Source organism: Phoca vitulina, unplaced genomic scaffold (assembly GCF_004348235.1).
Source record: "Phoca vitulina isolate PV1807 unplaced genomic scaffold, GSC_HSeal_1.0 scaffold5, whole genome shotgun sequence".
Lineage (NCBI taxonomy): Eukaryota > Metazoa > Chordata > Mammalia > Carnivora > Phocidae > Phoca > Phoca vitulina.
The window spans coordinates 63477528-63495720 of NW_022589708.1; the positions used below are offsets into that span (position 1 = coordinate 63477528).

The following is an 18193-nucleotide window of genomic DNA, read 5'->3' on the forward strand; positions in this document are numbered from 1 at the left end:
GAAAGAATTTCAAGTAGATATCTATGAAGCAACATGAAGAAATGTAAATGCAACTATATTCATGTCACTTTCCTTTCTCACAGGCTTCAAGACACATGGAGGGGTTGGAGAGGCCAGGAGAATGAGGAAGAAGCAGCTAGAGAGAGAGGCAGAAGGTAGCCAGAGGGAGGCACCAGCTTTCCGGGTTTTGAACTAGGCTAATGCCCCAGGACCGCCCCCCCGCCCCCACCACCCCGCACAGAGGCCGTGTGGTGCAGTGGCTAGGAGTGTACGTCCTGCAGCGGCACATGAAGGCTTGACACCACAGCTGCTTAGTAGTTGTAGAACCTTGGGGAAAGTACCAAATCTCGTTGAAAGATCCAGCTTAAAAATCCAAAGTATGGTGAAAAGATATTATTGACCTCATAGACTACAAAGAGGATTAAATAAGAATGTAAAACATAAAATCTAGTGCCTAATACATACTAGAAACTCAAGAAGTATTAGTCGTTCATATGAACTCCTTCTTAGGAAGAATAGTGATTCTTCTTTTATAATTTAGGTTTTGGGCTCAAAGTACCAGGTATACCGCTCTCATATACCAAGAAAATAAGCATACAAAAAATGATTTAGTAACTCAACAATTTTTTTTAGGCATTTTCTAACTCTATGCCCAAACTGAGAATGCCGAGTAAAACAGTCTAGCAGATAATGGATTTATGACAGAAGTCACAAAGGATTAAGACCTCTGTGACTCACTCATTTACTTATTCATTCCTGCTTAATTTGCACACTGAAGGCTAATTTAATGAGCCCTAATCCATCCATACATTTATCTAGAAAATCAGAGAGGCAAGTCTGAGACATCAAAATGTTTGTGGCACTGACAACACGTACCACATACAGTTTATTTCTAAAACAGCTCATCAGTTGTAAATTGTACATTTAAGAATTAATTTATTAAATCCACAGTGTTACACAGCCAAACAAATATTGACATGATGTATCATCACAATATGCTCTCAATAACAGTTTTTACATTGCTAACGAGTTTTGCCAGAAAATCAAGAGATTTATGCCAAAAACTGGCTCTCTGCGTTTGTCTGCCAACCTTGGCCGCTGTTTTGCATCCAAAGACAAAATTACCACAACACCCTCTGTATAGCAAAGCAGATTATAGAGCCATAAACCTACTTCTCGAATGTTCACAATTCTTTGTGTGTGTGTGTATGTGTGTATATACATATATATATATATATATATACTGAAAAAGTCTAAGTGCGTCTATACAGATTATTGAATGTTAAATTTTTCAAGCCAAGTGAGATCACAGAAATGTTCAAAAGCAACCTGTGAAGTACCCTTTTTCATCTTGGAGAAATATTTCAATATAGTTCTAGGAAAATGATAGCAAACATGTAATGATTTGGGGGGTAGACTTCATAATCATATAGCCCTAGGAGCCAATTTCCTTCTAACTTTGGACACATTAACCTAAATCTTGGCTTTCTTAACAGTAAAGAAAAAAAAATTAACACCAGCATTTTGTACAGAGATTAAGGATTAGATGAGATTATGATGGTGAAGTGCCTAGCACTGTGCCCAGCACATTAAAAAAGGGCTTGATAAACATCTTTATTTCCATGTAATTACATCTTCAGATTTTGCTGTTTCTGAAATGTGTAAATTTTGGGGACCCAAAGAAAAGGAAATGAGTCTTGATTATATTTCATCTCCAGCATTTAGCAATTCCCTTGATACAGCTAAATAATTAATACATATTTGTTAAAAATGGGAGAATGCTTTTCACTTTTAAAAGAGCGATTAATTCATTTCTGAGTCAAGAGTAAATTCTCTACTACAAGAAATGGTGAGGAATATATTCATTAACCAAATATTCTAGCAAAAGAATTTATTAGGCATGAGCCACAAATTGTTGCGATTTTCAAAGTTTTTATTCTCTTATGTAGTCTTTTGATCATGAAGTATTTATTATCTATCATGGGCAAGGTAATTTGGAAATCCTGTTTCAGTCACAATCTTACACTTTTATAAAATTTATACTTTAAATCAGAGACAAATATAACTCTGTATTTAACAATTGCTACAATGGGGGAATGTCCAAAATGCAATGGTCGCTTGGAGAGTTAAACAACCTAGCTCTGCTCGGGAGGAGTGAGGAAAGGCTCCCCAGCTTTTAAACTTGAAGAATCAATCCTGGATTTTTCAGGAAGACCACTGGAGAAAGTAGAAGCATGGAGGGGTGAGACCATGGCACAATGGAGATAATAAATATCTGTAGTTCAATGTAGCTGCAGTGCAAATCAGTCGTGGTACCAGATGACTCTGAACGAAGAGCAGTTCATGAAGGTTCTCACAGGTCATATATAGATTTTTATTCAGCAGGATTTTGACTAGTGGAACTACACAATCGTATTTCCATGCCAAAAACCTCATTACAACAACAGTGTGAAAGAGGGAACAGAGAGACTACAAGCTTTTCTAATAGCATTTATGAGAGGATGAGGGCTTTAATTACAGATCTTGGACAGATTTTGTAAATGGAATAGAATCTTGTGATGGGTTTGCTATGGCAAAAGAAAGGAAAAAAAATCTAATGAGTCCCAAGTACCTGGCTTAGGCAATTTGGAGGCTGTAGCTAATAGACTGGATAGGCTAAACCTTTTGAGAATGTTTATTTCAAATAGAATGGTTTAACTACATAGCCTAATTTAAATAATGATATATCTATCTCTAGTATTATCAAAGGGTAGTTCCAGAATTTCTGTATTGGAGGGGCTTATGGGCACCAATCTGGTCAGAAGAGCAGGGTACCAATCTTGTAGCTGCATCTGCAAGATACATAAAATGACAGGAACATAAATTGTCTGATGAAGCTGATGAATATGGCGCCACAGTCCTGCTCTCGCACCAGAATCATAATTATCTTTATTTGACTGACTTTTACTGAATGTCCTATAATTTTACATTTACACCATCAAATTTACACCATGTACTGAAAAGTAATGCCATTCATGATTATTACACACACATTAAGTACTCTGAAATAAGAATTGAAGTCCTAGACATTTTCTATTTTTAAATTTATAATTCAATACAGATACAGATTTGGTATATTGCGGAGAAAAAAAGATACTAAAAATTCTCCTTGTATGATGTGAAGAGTTCCAAAGTCATAAAAGGGGTCAAATCCAAATCTCAACCTACTTAAGCCTTTCTTCTTCTGTAAAATGGGGATAATTTGGAATTGTGAAGAATGAGGAAGCATATCAAAATATTTGACACATAGATGTTCAATACATTTCTTTTGGGTGAATTACCTATGTAAATCATATATACATGTGTATGTACATATAGAACCACAAACTACATAAGTAATATATATTCATATGTATATAGACACACACACACACACACACACATATATATATGTAATTTACCTATGTAACCTGCTGCTTTATAAACAGCCTTGGGAACACTGAACAGTCAATTCAGAACTGCTCCATTAAAGTGTATTAATGCTTCCAAGTTCAAAAATATTTCAATGCCTTGGGTAAAAGACATGGTAAATATTTTTAATATCTTAATTTGGGGAGAGGGGGCCTTAAAGGGGATTGAATTTTCTTCCCATTAACTTTCTTTTCGAATTAATTTTAAGAAATAAAATATCCACAAAAACTATTGTATAAACACTTTAAAATGAGGTTTTACTACCAGCGAGAGAGACGGTTAGCTAGTGTCTCTGCACTTAGCTACTAGAGAACCAAGAAGTGGATGTACACTTTCCCAGATTCTAGAACATATCCTAGTCACTTCTACCCCTTGGACTTAATTTTGCTCATCTACAAAGTGAAAAGGTTGGCCTTATCATTTTCAAACCCAGCTTCACAACAAGTATCACCAGGACTGCTTTTTGTAAACAGAGATTCTTCTATGACATACCAGATTTAAGGATTCAAAACTTGAGGGGTGATTTCTAGATATCCGTATTTTTAATTCTCTAGGTGGCTCTGATAATCACTTAGGTTTGGAACATATCAGCCTACACAATTACTGTAACTGCTCTCTTTTTTGTTCCTGAAAAAGGACGGGCATTTGGAAGTATATATTCATTTCTATGACCTATGGTGATTCATCATCTTTGCCCCACCCCCCACCTTTTTTTGCAACATTTGTTATACACCAGCTCAACAGGTGTGCTGATTAGGAGCTTTAATAATGAAGTAAGAGCAGACAATACAGTTTACAGTATGACAAAATGTATTTCCCTAAGATATTAATTATGTACCAATAATGTATTTAAACAAAATACAATACTTCAAAACATTCTGCACAAAGAGCTTACAGATCACATTTATTTAATAACAAATATCCAGTTCTTTAGGAAATGTTTTTAATTTAAGGACTTACTATAACAAAACTTTCAAAACCAAAGGACAAAAATATTAAATTACTTTATGGCACAGGAAATCATAACTTAGGTAACACAGCAGGCAGATTTCGTTGTACAAACAGGATGGAGGGAAATCTAAATTAAATTTAAAAATTCAGAGAATGGGTATTCATAAATTTCTGGTTAACTGAGGCTTAATGATGTTAAGAAACTGGGGTCTTTGAGCATCAGTTTTGTTTAGAAAAATAAAAACTCCCCAAATATTAGAAGCATACTTTTCAACATTTACAATTCAGAATCTTACTGTTCATTTGTCAAATATATGACAATATCTGGTTAATTTCTTAAACTTAACTACCAATGTCACCCTTGAGATGCTGACCCAGTTGCATCTCCTTATACATTTTTTTCCCAATAAACCTAATGCCTATGACAGGGAAGATAATTGAAACACGCTTAGATAAAAACTGGTCTTAGAGATAATTTATTCATGAATAATTCAGCAAGCACTTACTGAAAGCCTACTACATTTCCAGGTCTAAAAAGAGCAAGACAGACACAAAGCCTGCCTCCAGGGAGCTCACCATCCAGTATATAGCAGCAGGCCAAGCACTGGTTCTGCATCACTATGAGCCTTCTTTTCATCTTTCAAGATTTGCATAGATACTGATTTCCTCTGTAAGGGCAAATAAAATCTTCCCTTATGCGTATCATTCTTTAGATTATCATAAGGGGAATTCTGAAGTCTGTGTGTTGACAAAGCCTACACTCTGCTTTCTCTAATTGCCTTCTGCTCCTTCTGACAATGTCAGATATTTTCTTTTCCCCTTCGTTCTCCACAACACACACTGCACTTTTGCCAACCCAGTTGGCTTTTTCTGTGATGCTTTGCTACAGCTTTCTGTTCCCCTTCACTGTGTCTTTTGTTTCTTTCCTCCTTACTAGAAAACTGGTCATTGGGGTTTCCCCAGGATCCCTTTCCTGACTTCTTATTCACTTGAGTGACTAAACTTAACACCTCCTTAAATGTTGGGTCTTTAGTAAGTATAATAATCAGCATTTCCAATTAGCGTTTCCTAGAGCTCTGTTATGAATTCCAGATCTTTCCAATACTCTCTTCCTGAATGCTATTTAGAAATATTACCCTCACAATAAGACAAGAATTTCTTGAGGATTCCTGTTTTAAAGGTTGTATTCGGAGACTGACAAAGGATACGTAACTTAGCAAAGAACGCTTCTAACTTTATTCTCAATTCTTACCAAGTAGTGGATTCTGCAAGATGATAGTTAAAACTCTTTGGTGTGAGGTATCAATTTTACACAAAAGGGCTAGATCAAAAAATTCAATTTTGGAGTCTCTGATATAGTTTGAAACTTAAGAAAACCTAAATGATAAAAAGTTAAAGATAGTTACATATTCATTGATATGTCTATATCCTTTATCATGAACAATATACAATTGAGAATTCAACTATTTTTAAGTGTGTAAGTCAGATGCTATCAAGCAAACTGCCATGTATGACCCACAGTCCTTTTAAATGTTTAACTCAGACAAATAGGAAGATTCAGTAAACTTTAATTTTCCAAATGTTCTCAGAAAGAGTTATCAGAAGCATCCACCACTTACAAAACACAGCTGGATAATCCACTTGGCCCGAATGAACTACCTGTGTGTTGTGAGGTAGCAATGACAGGCTAGGATCTTCTGTGGAGATGATACCCTCTACGCATAAGCAGTCCCTCTTCACAGGAAGAGTGTGAATAACAAGAAGGGACAGAGTCACCCTTCATTATTTCATCAACTACTGGTGTTTTCATAGTGTTTTAAATGGCTGATTTCAGTTTTACAACAATACCAAAATTTATTTGGAAAGGTCATCTTATGTTCCAGGTAGCAGATATTACCAACTTCCAACACGATCTCTAGGAATAATTCGCAGTTCTGAACCATGCTTTAGGAAAACATTTCCTACACAAACAAACAAAACATAAAGTTAGGTATTTAAAAAATGACAAGTTATCTTAACATTCCAACAATGATCATAATACAAGATACAAAGAAGTGTAAAGTAAGTAGGTACAGAAGCTCAAGTATTTTCAGAATCTAACTCCAAGCTTTTTAAGGCTTGTTCCCATTCCTCTCACATCTTGACAACCCAACCAAATGTCTGAACATTTTAAATAAGAACACTAGCCACAAAAGTGCTAATGCATACACTCAGCAAACAACAATGTAATTTAACCATCAATACTTGCTAATTTAATACACAATAAAGTATCTGAGGACAGAAAGAATAGTAAATCTTTTTTTTTTTTTTTTTTTAAGATTTTATTTATTTATTTTGACAGAGAAAGAGAGAGACAGTGAGAGAGGGAACACAAGCAGGGCGAGTGACAGAGGGAGAAGCAGATTCTCCACTAAGCAGAGCCCAATGTGGGGCTCGATCCCAGGACCCTGGGATCATGACCTGAGCTGAAGGCAGATGCTTAACGACTGAGCCACCCAGGCGCCCCAAGAATAGTAAATCTAAATTACCACAAATGACAGAGGTTTAGAAACCTGATCTGACCTATTTTTGCTCAATTGCTTGCTGAAATTTTCTTCATGTCCCATGATATGCAGATTTCAACTTTTAAGGGTAATACAACAGGCAGCATGTTACAATAAGCGGTAACTCAAATTAGTATGAACTACTGAACATTTCTACAGCAAGAAGAAATAAAACCTTTAAACCGAAGTTTAAAGACATCTCCACAATAAAATGCCTCATGATTCTCAATAATCTTTTTAATTTAATAACATTATATACTTAAAACTATTGATTTAAGTAAAAAAAAAGAAAATTACAATTTTAGGGCACCTGGGTGGCTCAGTTGGTTAAGCGACTGCCTTCAGCTCAGGTCATGATCCTAGAGTCCCGGGACTGAGTCCCTCATCAGGCTCCCTGCTCGGCAGGGAGTTTGCTTCTCCCTCTGACCCTCCCCCCTCTCATGCTCTCTCTCTCTTTCTCTCTCTCAAATAAAATCTTAAAAAAAAATTACAATTTTAAATCCCTCTTCATTTTCTATACGGTTAAATTTCAATTCCAAGGCCTTATGAGGACAATATAATTTTTTTATAATACAGAAGTACTTTAGAATGATTTAAACATAACTACTGCTCAAATAGAGATCACATTATATTAACACATGCTTAATTTTAAAACACTGTATTTAGATTATAAGCCAAAAAAAGGTACATCTAAAAAATATAAAACTACCTATTAAAAAGTTTAAGATCACTTTTACTTTGCCTGCTTGTTAGGACATCAATATACAGCACTGTATAATACCAAGTCTGAAGCTCTGAGTGTGGACTAAGTCCCCTGAAAGACCGTTCTTTTTTAAAGTAACAGTTAACAGCTAGCACTTCCTGAATGCTTACTACGGATAATGCAGACTTGTAAGCACTTCCCATGGACTACCTCACCACTATCATATAAAGGTAGGTCCAAATCATTCCCGAAAGAGTACGATCTTACCGTCACTTTTGGTTCCATGTATTAAACACCTTTTAATGCTTATTAGTGAGGTTTTCTCTTACTTGTAGCCAAAAGCATATATAACTGATACCCATAACAAAACAAATTATTACTCCAAGACACGGGTAAAGACTCCTACATAACCGTTAAAAAATAGCTATTATCCTGGTAAAAACCCTATCTAGTCTAATTAGAATGAATCACATGTTCAGTATCAACTGACACGCAGAGCCCCACCCACATGTCCGTGAGTTTCAGACAAATACTCACCAGCAGTCTGGGCAGGATTTATTCCTATTCCATCTAGAAAAGAAGTCGTAAAATTATCTAAGTGGTTTTATTTCTAAAGCTAAAATGGTTTAATGTAACAAGAGATTTGTCATTACTATGTATACAGGCACAAGCCAAACAATTTAAATCCAAAAACATGAATGACAAATCTTTCAGTAAGTTACCTGTTGAAATATGTTGAAATAAATATCCGTTATTATTATGCATTCACATATATTGCTGGGTTAGACAAGAACACCTGTCAATGCCATGATCCTGATAAGTTCCATGGAAGACAATGTATTTTACCACACCACACCCAGTGAAAAATAAAGTCAAAAGCACTTTAGGTTATGTCCTTCGTCATTTACATATTGCTCCCAAGGCATAAAATCTCCCCAGGAGAGCCCCCAAAGTCATTTAATTCAAGTTGCAGTGACACCTGATCAAAGTTTACAAAGCACTTTCCTAACAGCTAATTTGTAAATCTAAAACTTTCTGGAAAGTAGGTCAGGTAGAGAAACACTGCAATATGACAGCATACGGAATGTTTCAGAATGAGAAATTCTGTCGTATCTAAACTAAAGCATGCTACCGTGCATTAAACCCATGTTCTCTTAGACTATCCTAACTGCACCTGAACCACTGGCCAGCACCAACAAATACTACCTTGTATTTTTGCAAGATTGTGAAGGCCTTCCCGCAATCTTTACCCTTCATCTTATTTCAGTATCTTCTCACACGGCTAGTTCCATGACAATTATTACTAGTATTCTAAGATATTCAGAATTTAAACTATAGATCTAATTGAATAAAATCCTCATTATTTCAAGCTTACAAGAAATAGTTTACTACAGGAAAGCAATAAAAAGCTATAGCAAAGGTACATTCCCATTTAACTTCTTATATTCTAAAAGCATCTACAACTTATTAAAAAACAACAACACACCTTGTTAAATAAAGGGAAAAGTTATTTTTAGTAATAATCTGGCATGAAGTGGTAAGGACACAAGATACTGTAAAGTGCTATAAAATACCAGAAGCATAAAGAAACCGAAAAGAGCTCATTATGGACAATACCTTGACTTAGTATTTACAATTATGTATATCATTTATGTTAATATAAATTTTGGCCTTTTTAAGTCGATTTTAATTAATTTGACTTTTTAAAACAATTTCTATAGCTTTGAGGTAATAGTTTTAAAATAATTTCTTACCATTGGTAATAATTGCACTTGTTGCTGCAGGAACTTTAAACTAAAAAGGAGAAAAAGGAAAAAAATTATTTTGTATCTTTGTGAAAGTTTATATAAAAAATATATAAATATTTATATACATAAACTATAAAAGATGGTTAGCAAGGATGGGGTATATATAATCAATTCTATAATCCTAAAATGTGATTTATCTTTTAGGATAAATAATGTCATCAAAGAAAATACTACTAATTGGCTTATATTTAATGAACAATATTTTTTTCTAAATACTGCATTTCACTGCATGTAGGACACCAGGGATTGGAAAATGCATCTTATTTTATGCATTACAGAAAAAGAAAAACACTGTCAATAAAGCTACGATCGATGTTTACTCTTTCAGACTTAGACATGTTACTTTTATCATATGTAACTCTCTTGCATAATCAAAAATAAAAGCAAACCACTTGCTTAGAACATTCCTAAAATTTCTCTGTAGAAGCAGTAAGATCAAACAAATGCTATCTTGTATTTAATGGAAGACCAACCAAAGCTCAAATTCCTTCCTCAAATTCTCCTCTGAATATATTGCTGACTTACATTTCACAGGATTGCAACAGTCTAATTATGCCACCAGGAAATAACAACTAAGTTCAAGTGGGTGCAGATGATGTCAACTAGACAATTATGTGACTGCCACTTGGCTAATAGTGAGAGTAAGACTCCACTGATGTACTTCCAGAGGTGTAAAAAGATTTGTTTTCTGAATCAATAAAATGTGGTATGGAACTTCTCCCTTTAGAGAAGTCCTAATTCTTTTGAGACCAGCAGTTGTCAAAATGTGTTCATGTACTCATAAGTTCATTCATTTATCTAACAAATATTTATTAAGTACTTCTATGCTTATAGACTAGCTTTATAGATATTACAGTTGAGTTTTGTGATCAAATAAATCTGGAAAACACTTAAAGTAGTATTCTTCTCAAAATCAGCTAATATGCAGCTAATATAGTTGATTTAATGTCAAGAAGGAAATGGTGAATAAAGTATTTCCCATACTCTTTGGCCACTAATTCTAGTTTTTCATTGTTTTTGTTGTTGTTGTTTTGGTGGTTCTAGTGGCCTTGGAAAAGTATTCTGGGAAATGCTGCTCTGGGTATTTATAATGGCCACATATACATAGTTAAGAAAAACAACTAAAAGTTTACTTTAAGTTATAAATTAAAGAATCAAGTTTTAAAATAAAAATTTAACTATGCATGAGAACAATACCTGTTACTGGATTATGCACCTAATAAACACATAACTTCACAGTCTATATGGTCTATTTTTATTTGTAAATGTCCTTTTAAAGATTTAAAAATTTAAATAAACCTAACTTAAAATAACTTCAAAATGTGCTTTAATATTAAAATACTTCAAAAGTTATTTATAGAGATTATAATACTTAATAAAACATCTCAGATTTCTAAAATTTGAGATTACAAAGTTTCTAGTTACCCTACTGTCTTATTCTTAGATTATGTCCATTTTAGGATAAGCTATGCATTTTTAGTCACATCCATATAGTGGCAGCATATCTATGAACATTAAAAACCATAAGCAACTGCTGACATAATTACTCCCTTTTCCAGAATGTAGTAGCAACAGTTTAGCAGAAATCTGGGAAGCATCACTAGTGATGTAAAATTCAGCAACTATTATGTTCACCTTACACTACTGACAAGTTTCCTTCTGGATGCAAAGTATTTCATGCTCCTAAATTTTCATTTCTTTTCTTTCTCAGACCCCTAAATCTTGTAACTTAGAATGTTAAAAGGCTATTCTCAGGTTTTCACAACTCATTACTTAAATTAATTCTTACTCCTATTGGGGAATTTTCTTATTTTTTTATTAAGAGATTTTACTAGGGATTTAAATCCACAGACTCAGTTTGTCAAGTCAACTCTTGTCTTCACTGTAAGATCCTATAATGTCTCATCTTGTGAAAGTCCTTCTCATTGCTGCCTGAAAGTCATAACCTTTCTAAAGGTGTAACACCTGCAATTCATCAACGGTTATAAGCTACATTAAAATCTCAATAAATATAAGCAGCTAAGTGAAATTTTTAAGTTTATTTTCTATTGCATGTCTGTTGTAATTTTTTTATACTTTCACCAGAAGACCAAGATCACAACAATGCCTTTGCCTTACAAAGAACACATGTAACTACAAAATATAATAATAAAATATTAATTATAGCTCAAATTGACATACTTCTTAAATTATAATTTGTGGGATCTGCTATGCCCCAGGACCAGGAATAGTTCTTGCAGGTGATCTGTGCAGCAGAAAGTAATGCTGATGCTGTACTCAGATTTGTTTCCTTCTTAGTTATTCTATATGGGTGAAAAAGATTAAAATTGACTATAAAACAAGTACTACCACTTTTCAGTTCAATTATGAAGGAGTGATAAATGATGTCAGTGGTCCCGCACAGTATCTGTAACTACCGATGTGTTGGCTGATTTTCCATTAATAACTTAAATTCAGGGTAGGATTATGGGTTAAGCCAGTTTATTTAGTTACTAAAATTATTTTTCTGTGACTATAAACTTTTTCGAAGATTCTGAATCAAAACATTTGGATTTGAGTTACTCTAGATTTGTACAGCACTTTTAACTTCACAAAATATCAGTAAATGCAATTATATTTTTACTCAAAATCATTTAATCAGACAGGAAGGATAGATATTAATTACTCCCATTTTACAGGATATGAAATTTGAAGAAAAGAGAAATTGGGAGGTTTGCCCATATCACACAAATAATTAATGACACAGTTAAACGTCTCCCAAGTCACATTTTTATGCCATTTCCACCAGACAAGCTACTCTTGTAGTGTTATGTCCAAAGAGCTGCTTTATGGATGCATCTGATAACTCCGGATGAAAAAAATCTTATTTCTTAAGAACCAAAAACGCAAAATGCTTTAAAAGACTACACACTTTTAAAAGCAACCAGTTGACATGCTCATACAGAAAACTTGAGAAATATGATAAAGACATTAAAAAATTCTAATTTGAGAATCAAAATGAGTAAAAACAGGTTTACGGACTACGCTGTAAAATAATGTTGCTGTTTAAAAAAATTCCCATATCCTCAAACCTTTTCAATTTCAGTAAAACTTTTCCTTAAAATTTTCAATGGATGCATTAAACAGAGATTTGTTTAACTCACTTTCCCTACTTCTATTAAGTCTTAACTTCCATTCACTTACTTCTGTAAGTAGGGCTTAACTTTTTGATAGCATTAACCTAGTAATGAATCCGCATGGAAGTGGTGGGTCAGAGTACATGCAAAATTTAAGGCTTTTTCTTTTTTTTTTAAAGATTTATTTATTTATTTGAGAGAGAGAGAGAGAGAAGGGAGGAGAGGGAGAGAGAAGCAGATCAGGGTTCGATCTCATGACCCTAAAATCAAACCGGAGCTGAAGCCAAGAGTCAGACGCTTAACCAACTATGCCACTCAGGCGCCCCGCAAATTTAAAGACTTTTGAAAAAGATACCAGTAAACTGCATTCCATACAGGTTGTTCCAATTTCTATACTTACTTCTTCTGCTGCAAACTTTAAGACTGCTGTGAAAGGTGTACTTTCAGGAACACTAAGTCTGCAAGAAGAATTAAAAAGAATTTTTTAAAAAGCTGATTATTCTTAAAGCCCCTTGTTCCTTATTTTGGCTAATGTGGTAGACCTGGACAAAACTGTTTTTTGAGGCTGAAGGTTGTCTATTTTGACTGCACACTATGCTCATTAACTTTAAAATGAAAAAAAAAAGCAATTAGTTTCATAACTGAGATGATGCCCACAGCTCCACCTGAAAATTAACCCATATAGGTGAAACCTTATATATTTGTAATACTTTGATACAAAAAGGTCTAGCATATAGGCTGCTGGTTTCCACAAATGGATTTCAAAAAGTCACATTTCTCCTTAGTCATCAGTCCACTTTACCACCTCCAGTCCAAACACCTCTGCACCTGATGCAGGAAGATCATCACTTTCATTGTAAGAGTCTAGCTTAACCTTCTCATGAACTTTCCAGTGCACTCTTAATAATCAAGTCTGAAATAGATTAAATTGGTGTAAATGAGTATGTTCACTATGATAAAATGTGAAGTGATTTTCTACCTTTATATTGTCATTAGAAAAAGGGCTTAATACAACCTGAAATAACATTTTGTAGAGTAATATGTGATTTTGTTACTAACTTGTACTGTGTTAAGTATATGAAAGATTACTGATAAATGGTCAATCTGTATGAATTTTCCAATTTAAAAACTAAAAATAGAATTGACATTATACCCTAAGAAAACACTTTAAAACAAAGAAAGAAGTTAAAAAATATATAAAAAGTTCCTAATGTGAAATAAATAAAAATGACTCAAGACTGTTAAACAGATTATCTTTCAAAGCAGGGAAGTGACTGGCAAGCTAACATTTCTCTTTGAAACTTCTCTATTTGTCACCAGAGTATTGTTCTTTAATGTTGTAATAAATTACCATTACGTAACATCTTAGGTATGTGTCCCATTTCTTCACTTAGTTACAGATCACTGAATATAAAAATCACTAGCTGCCACAACACATTATAATGACTTCCAGTAGGAGATTCTTGGCTGCCACCATTCTACTTCTCCAAAATACCACTCAAGAGTGAAAATGGACATTTTTCTCCCCTTTTCTTTCCTTGTTTTTTTTGGAGACAATAGAAACAAAATTCTAAAGGATAGCCATTTGTTTAAAAAGTATCTGCTAAAATGGGAATATGATAGTATACAAAGTAGGCAATTGTACTTGGCAAGTATTTCTGTAGTACATTTACAGTTTCAAAACTGAGATTCATTTTCCTAAAACTGTGCTTCAAAGGAACTCTTAAAACCTTAGGGTTTCAATTCACTTGTGAACTGCAGACAGGAAATGTCCCTGTAATACATACCTAAATGTCATACTGATATTCATTAAAATATGTTTCTACCTGTATTTTAAATTGGTGAGACTGTCCAAAGATAATCCAATAAAATTGTAAAATGAAAACGTATTTCAATGCATGTTCTAAGTGGCAGAAAAATCACAGAGGGACTGGGAGTTCCGCAACTCCACAAATTTTATCTAGATTTGAATTTGTTTTGTCAGTTGCATCATTTTGCAAATTTGGTGCTTAAACACTACACTGGTGGTTTGAAAAAATGGGAATTATTTTGTATATTAAGATGAATTTTTAAAATAAATTACTAGTAAATTTTGTCTTTTTAATAAATATTACATATAAACAGAAATATGACAAAACTTGACAAGTGCTATTATAAAGAACTGAGAATGAAGTTTCTATAGGAAACTGAAGAAGGGAGAGATGAACTCCCCCGACAATTACAGAAATCTTTACTGAGGTGACATTCTGATTATTAAAGGGTGTTGTTTGTCCAGAAGTGGTGGTCCCAAGACTACAATCCAAACACAGAAAAGAACATGTGTAAAAGCAGAGAGGACTAAAGGGCTCCCTTGTCAATATGTGAACATTGACTGAAGCTTTGATTAAGTAATTATGGTAGTAAGGAAGGTGAGAGAAGAGGTGGGAATGAGAATGAAAGATAGGAATCAGACTGAAAAAGTCAAAGCTACATTTAATTCATCCCATATATACAAGAGCACATTTGATTGAACATTTCTATAACCTAATGGCAATACCAAGAGTGAATCTATCAAAAAACAAAAAAACAAAACAAAAAAACCGTAAAAACTCTGACATCCCCCAGAATAAATGAGGAACTGAAACATCCTTTTTAGAATTCAACTATTAGTAATGCTAGAAACTCAAAGGACATTTTTCTATCAAAGCATGTATTTACTGGCTTGGCAAGTGAAAAGTAACATTAAAAAGTCAAAGCATGTTCTCCCATAAATTTTAAAAATTGCATTTAATAGTACCCAAGTACTAGTTACCAATTACTTTGAATAGGATATATAGCATAACTAACCTTACACAGACACACACACACACACGTTATACGTATTTTATATACACACACACCCATATACAGATCATACATACACACACCAAACACTAGGTATGCCTAGTATATTCACTCAGTCACCAATATTAATTGAACTGGTACAAAATTCCAGGCACTCTTACAGATACTACTGCTGTCCTACTCTGTCCTTTCTTCCCCCTTCTCACTTTTTTTCTAGAGAATATTTATACATTGACGAGAATAACCCAGTATAAAGGGAGAAATCAAAGATGATGAGGAGAGAGGAATCTCTGGACTCCATCTACTTTAATCTTGAGAAGACTAAAATAGATGAGATCCAGAGCCCAAGTGGTACAGCTGGTTTTCATAGGAATAAAGTCATGTTTTCCTTTGTAATAGGATGGTGGACAGAAACTATGGGTTTATAGACATAGTAGTAGCTTTATAGATGTGATGATGGAAAGATGAATTTTCCTCTGATGGCTTCGGAAAAAGGGAAAAGCATTGTAAAAAGTATGAATAGATTTTTAAAATTCTTTCAGAGAATAAAAAGAAAAATAAGCAAACCTGGGAACTGTAGCAGAGCATTAGGTACTACTGAGCATAGTTGTGAATTTTACATAAAATCCATCAGCCTAATTGTGTAATTTTCTCTAAAGACATTCAGCTATGTACAGAGAACATGGTGGTTGAGCTCAGAGTTGGATGTTTCACCAAGCAAAACATACTGGGGAGAGGAGAACACCAGAGCTGAGGTGAGTGGACACCAGACAGAATGACCGGACCATGGACTCTAGGAGGGTAAGAAAAGGAACCGGGTAAAGCAGGGGGGAGAGGGTAGTGACAGATTTAAAAAGCAGTCTGATCAATGAATTAATTCCTTTTAATTCATTACTCTGAAATATTAGAGTAAATTAGATGTAAGGAGAAAATGTGGTCATCCACAAGAGCATACTTGAAAATGACACCTTAGCTGGAACAGTTACTGAAGAAGACCTTAAGGTTTTAGGCTGTAACCATGTATATTTGAGATAAGGTGAAAAAAAGATTCATCTAGAGATCAAATGATCAAAAAAGCTTAACGGTAGGAGTTGCATGGGAAAAAGCTTAAGGGTAGGAGTTGCATGGGTCAAAGATAGTTAAGTCACTGAGGCTGACAACTGCTAACAGTTTGGTTAAGTGGGTCTCGATATTAATTATATTAACTATGCTTAAAATCCTATTGAAGTCTTGTCCTTTGCCGCCTTTTATGCGACTTCCAGCTACAATAACCTCAATAATGTTTATCTAAAATCACGGAAATTTCCGGATGAATATGTAGTTGAGGCCGTGCCAATCCATCATTCAACTGCTAAAGGAGAAAAAAAGGCCTCGCGTGGATAAACTGCCTTATTTCTGCTTTTCCCATTCCTACTAATCACACTTTATTAAATCCCAACATAAGAAGTGTATGACTTGAAGCTCATTACTTTGTGACGTCCGACTGTTGAGTCACTCACACGGGAATCAGAAGACGGACAGTGATAAACATTTCAAGTAATTTCAGAATCTGAACTGGGTTGTCTTCCCCTTCCTGTAACAGCTGGTCAAAGCGGCAAAAGGCCCTTCCAATCAGGAGCAGATAGGGACTTCTTTAAGGACCCCAGCAAATCATTAGAGTCGTCTACACGTCCTCCCGCTCCAACACCTACCCAGGCAGTCCCGTGGACAGGTCACCACGTTCCCGTCACACGCCCTTGCTCCCTCGCGCCGTGAGCTGACACTCAGTGCAACGGGCGCGGGATGTCGCCTCTCAGGCTCGAGTGGGATGGGGGAGGCTCCAGGAAGAGCGAGGGAGGGGAAAAGGGACGGCATGCAGCCTGCTGGGGTGGGAGAGGATCTGGAGGCCAGCCTGGTCCCCCCTAACCCGCAAGGCACACCGCCGCCAGGCTACTCACACTTTGTAAGGCAGCCGCGGGTCCGACGTCAGCGTGATCTTAAAGGAAACCTTCGACCTGAGGAAGAGAACGGGAGAGAATTAAAGTCGTGCAGCGGGACCAGGGGTTGGAATCGGGGTCAAAAAATACTTACATGGTGGAGCCGCTCCCAGTGGAGATGCCCGCCAATTCCGCCTGGTCTCCCACTTCCTCTGCCGTGCCCGGGAACGCACCGCCCCACTCAGGTCCACGTCTCCCTCAGCAAACTGGGGGCCTCCAAAGTTGCTGTTGTCTAAGGCACTGCCTGAAAATCGGCTCCTGTTGTTCGAGCTAGGCGGAGCCTCCAAGTTACAAAGAGCTACTTCTTTTACATTTTATGCTCTGAGACTAAAGCATGGATTGTATGGAAGAATATTTTTCTAACTGCGATTATGTTCTTCCGTATTTTCAGTCAGGCAATACCAATATGGGTAGAGACGGTAGGACTCTAGGTCCCAGCTGGCAGCCTGGGGCGGAAGTAAGAGCATAGAATAGGCGGGCGCAGAGTGAGGCGTGGCGAGGGGCGGGAGGTGGGCGGGGCTGGGGGGGGCCGGCGTTCCACGAAGTTGCTAAGGCAACCGGTTCGCGGAAAATCTGGAGTGTTGAGTTCAAGAAACTGGAATCTTCGCCCCGCTTTAGTGTTAGTATTCTTCTGTCTTTCCAGCAATGCAATGCTGTTATATCTTGTATTTCCAATTTTTTCCCCTGAACACTAAACACAATACTGACGTCTAACTTCAACAGACAACAGTTACCAAGTTGGTGACATAGACAAGATCCCTGTGATAGAGCAACTTGGAGTGTAGATGGAAAGAGCAATCCATGAACAGGATTCCAAAAGTTT

At 35.6% G+C, this 18193-nt stretch overlaps 1 protein-coding gene across 2 annotated transcripts; it reads right to left on the bottom strand.

Annotated features, from left to right (window-relative positions):
* Positions 1–845: 845 nt before the first annotated feature.
* Positions 846–17575, bottom strand: UFM1 (ubiquitin fold modifier 1). Of its 2 annotated transcripts, XM_032403118.1 has the most exons (7): positions 17465–17575; positions 17332–17388; positions 12972–13029; positions 9402–9441; positions 8185–8217; positions 6299–6362; positions 846–2831 (listed from the first exon to the last, which is right to left on the bottom strand). In XM_032403118.1, coding segments are annotated over exons 1-7 (255 nt in total). In that variant the 5' UTR covers positions 17467–17575; the 3' UTR covers positions 846–2830. The 2 variants fall into 2 exon arrangements, with proteins under 2 accessions (XP_032259009.1, XP_032259008.1); XM_032403117.1 differs by lacking the exon at positions 846–2831 and having other exon boundaries at positions 2839–6362.
* Between the last annotated feature and the right edge of the window lie 618 nt (positions 17576–18193).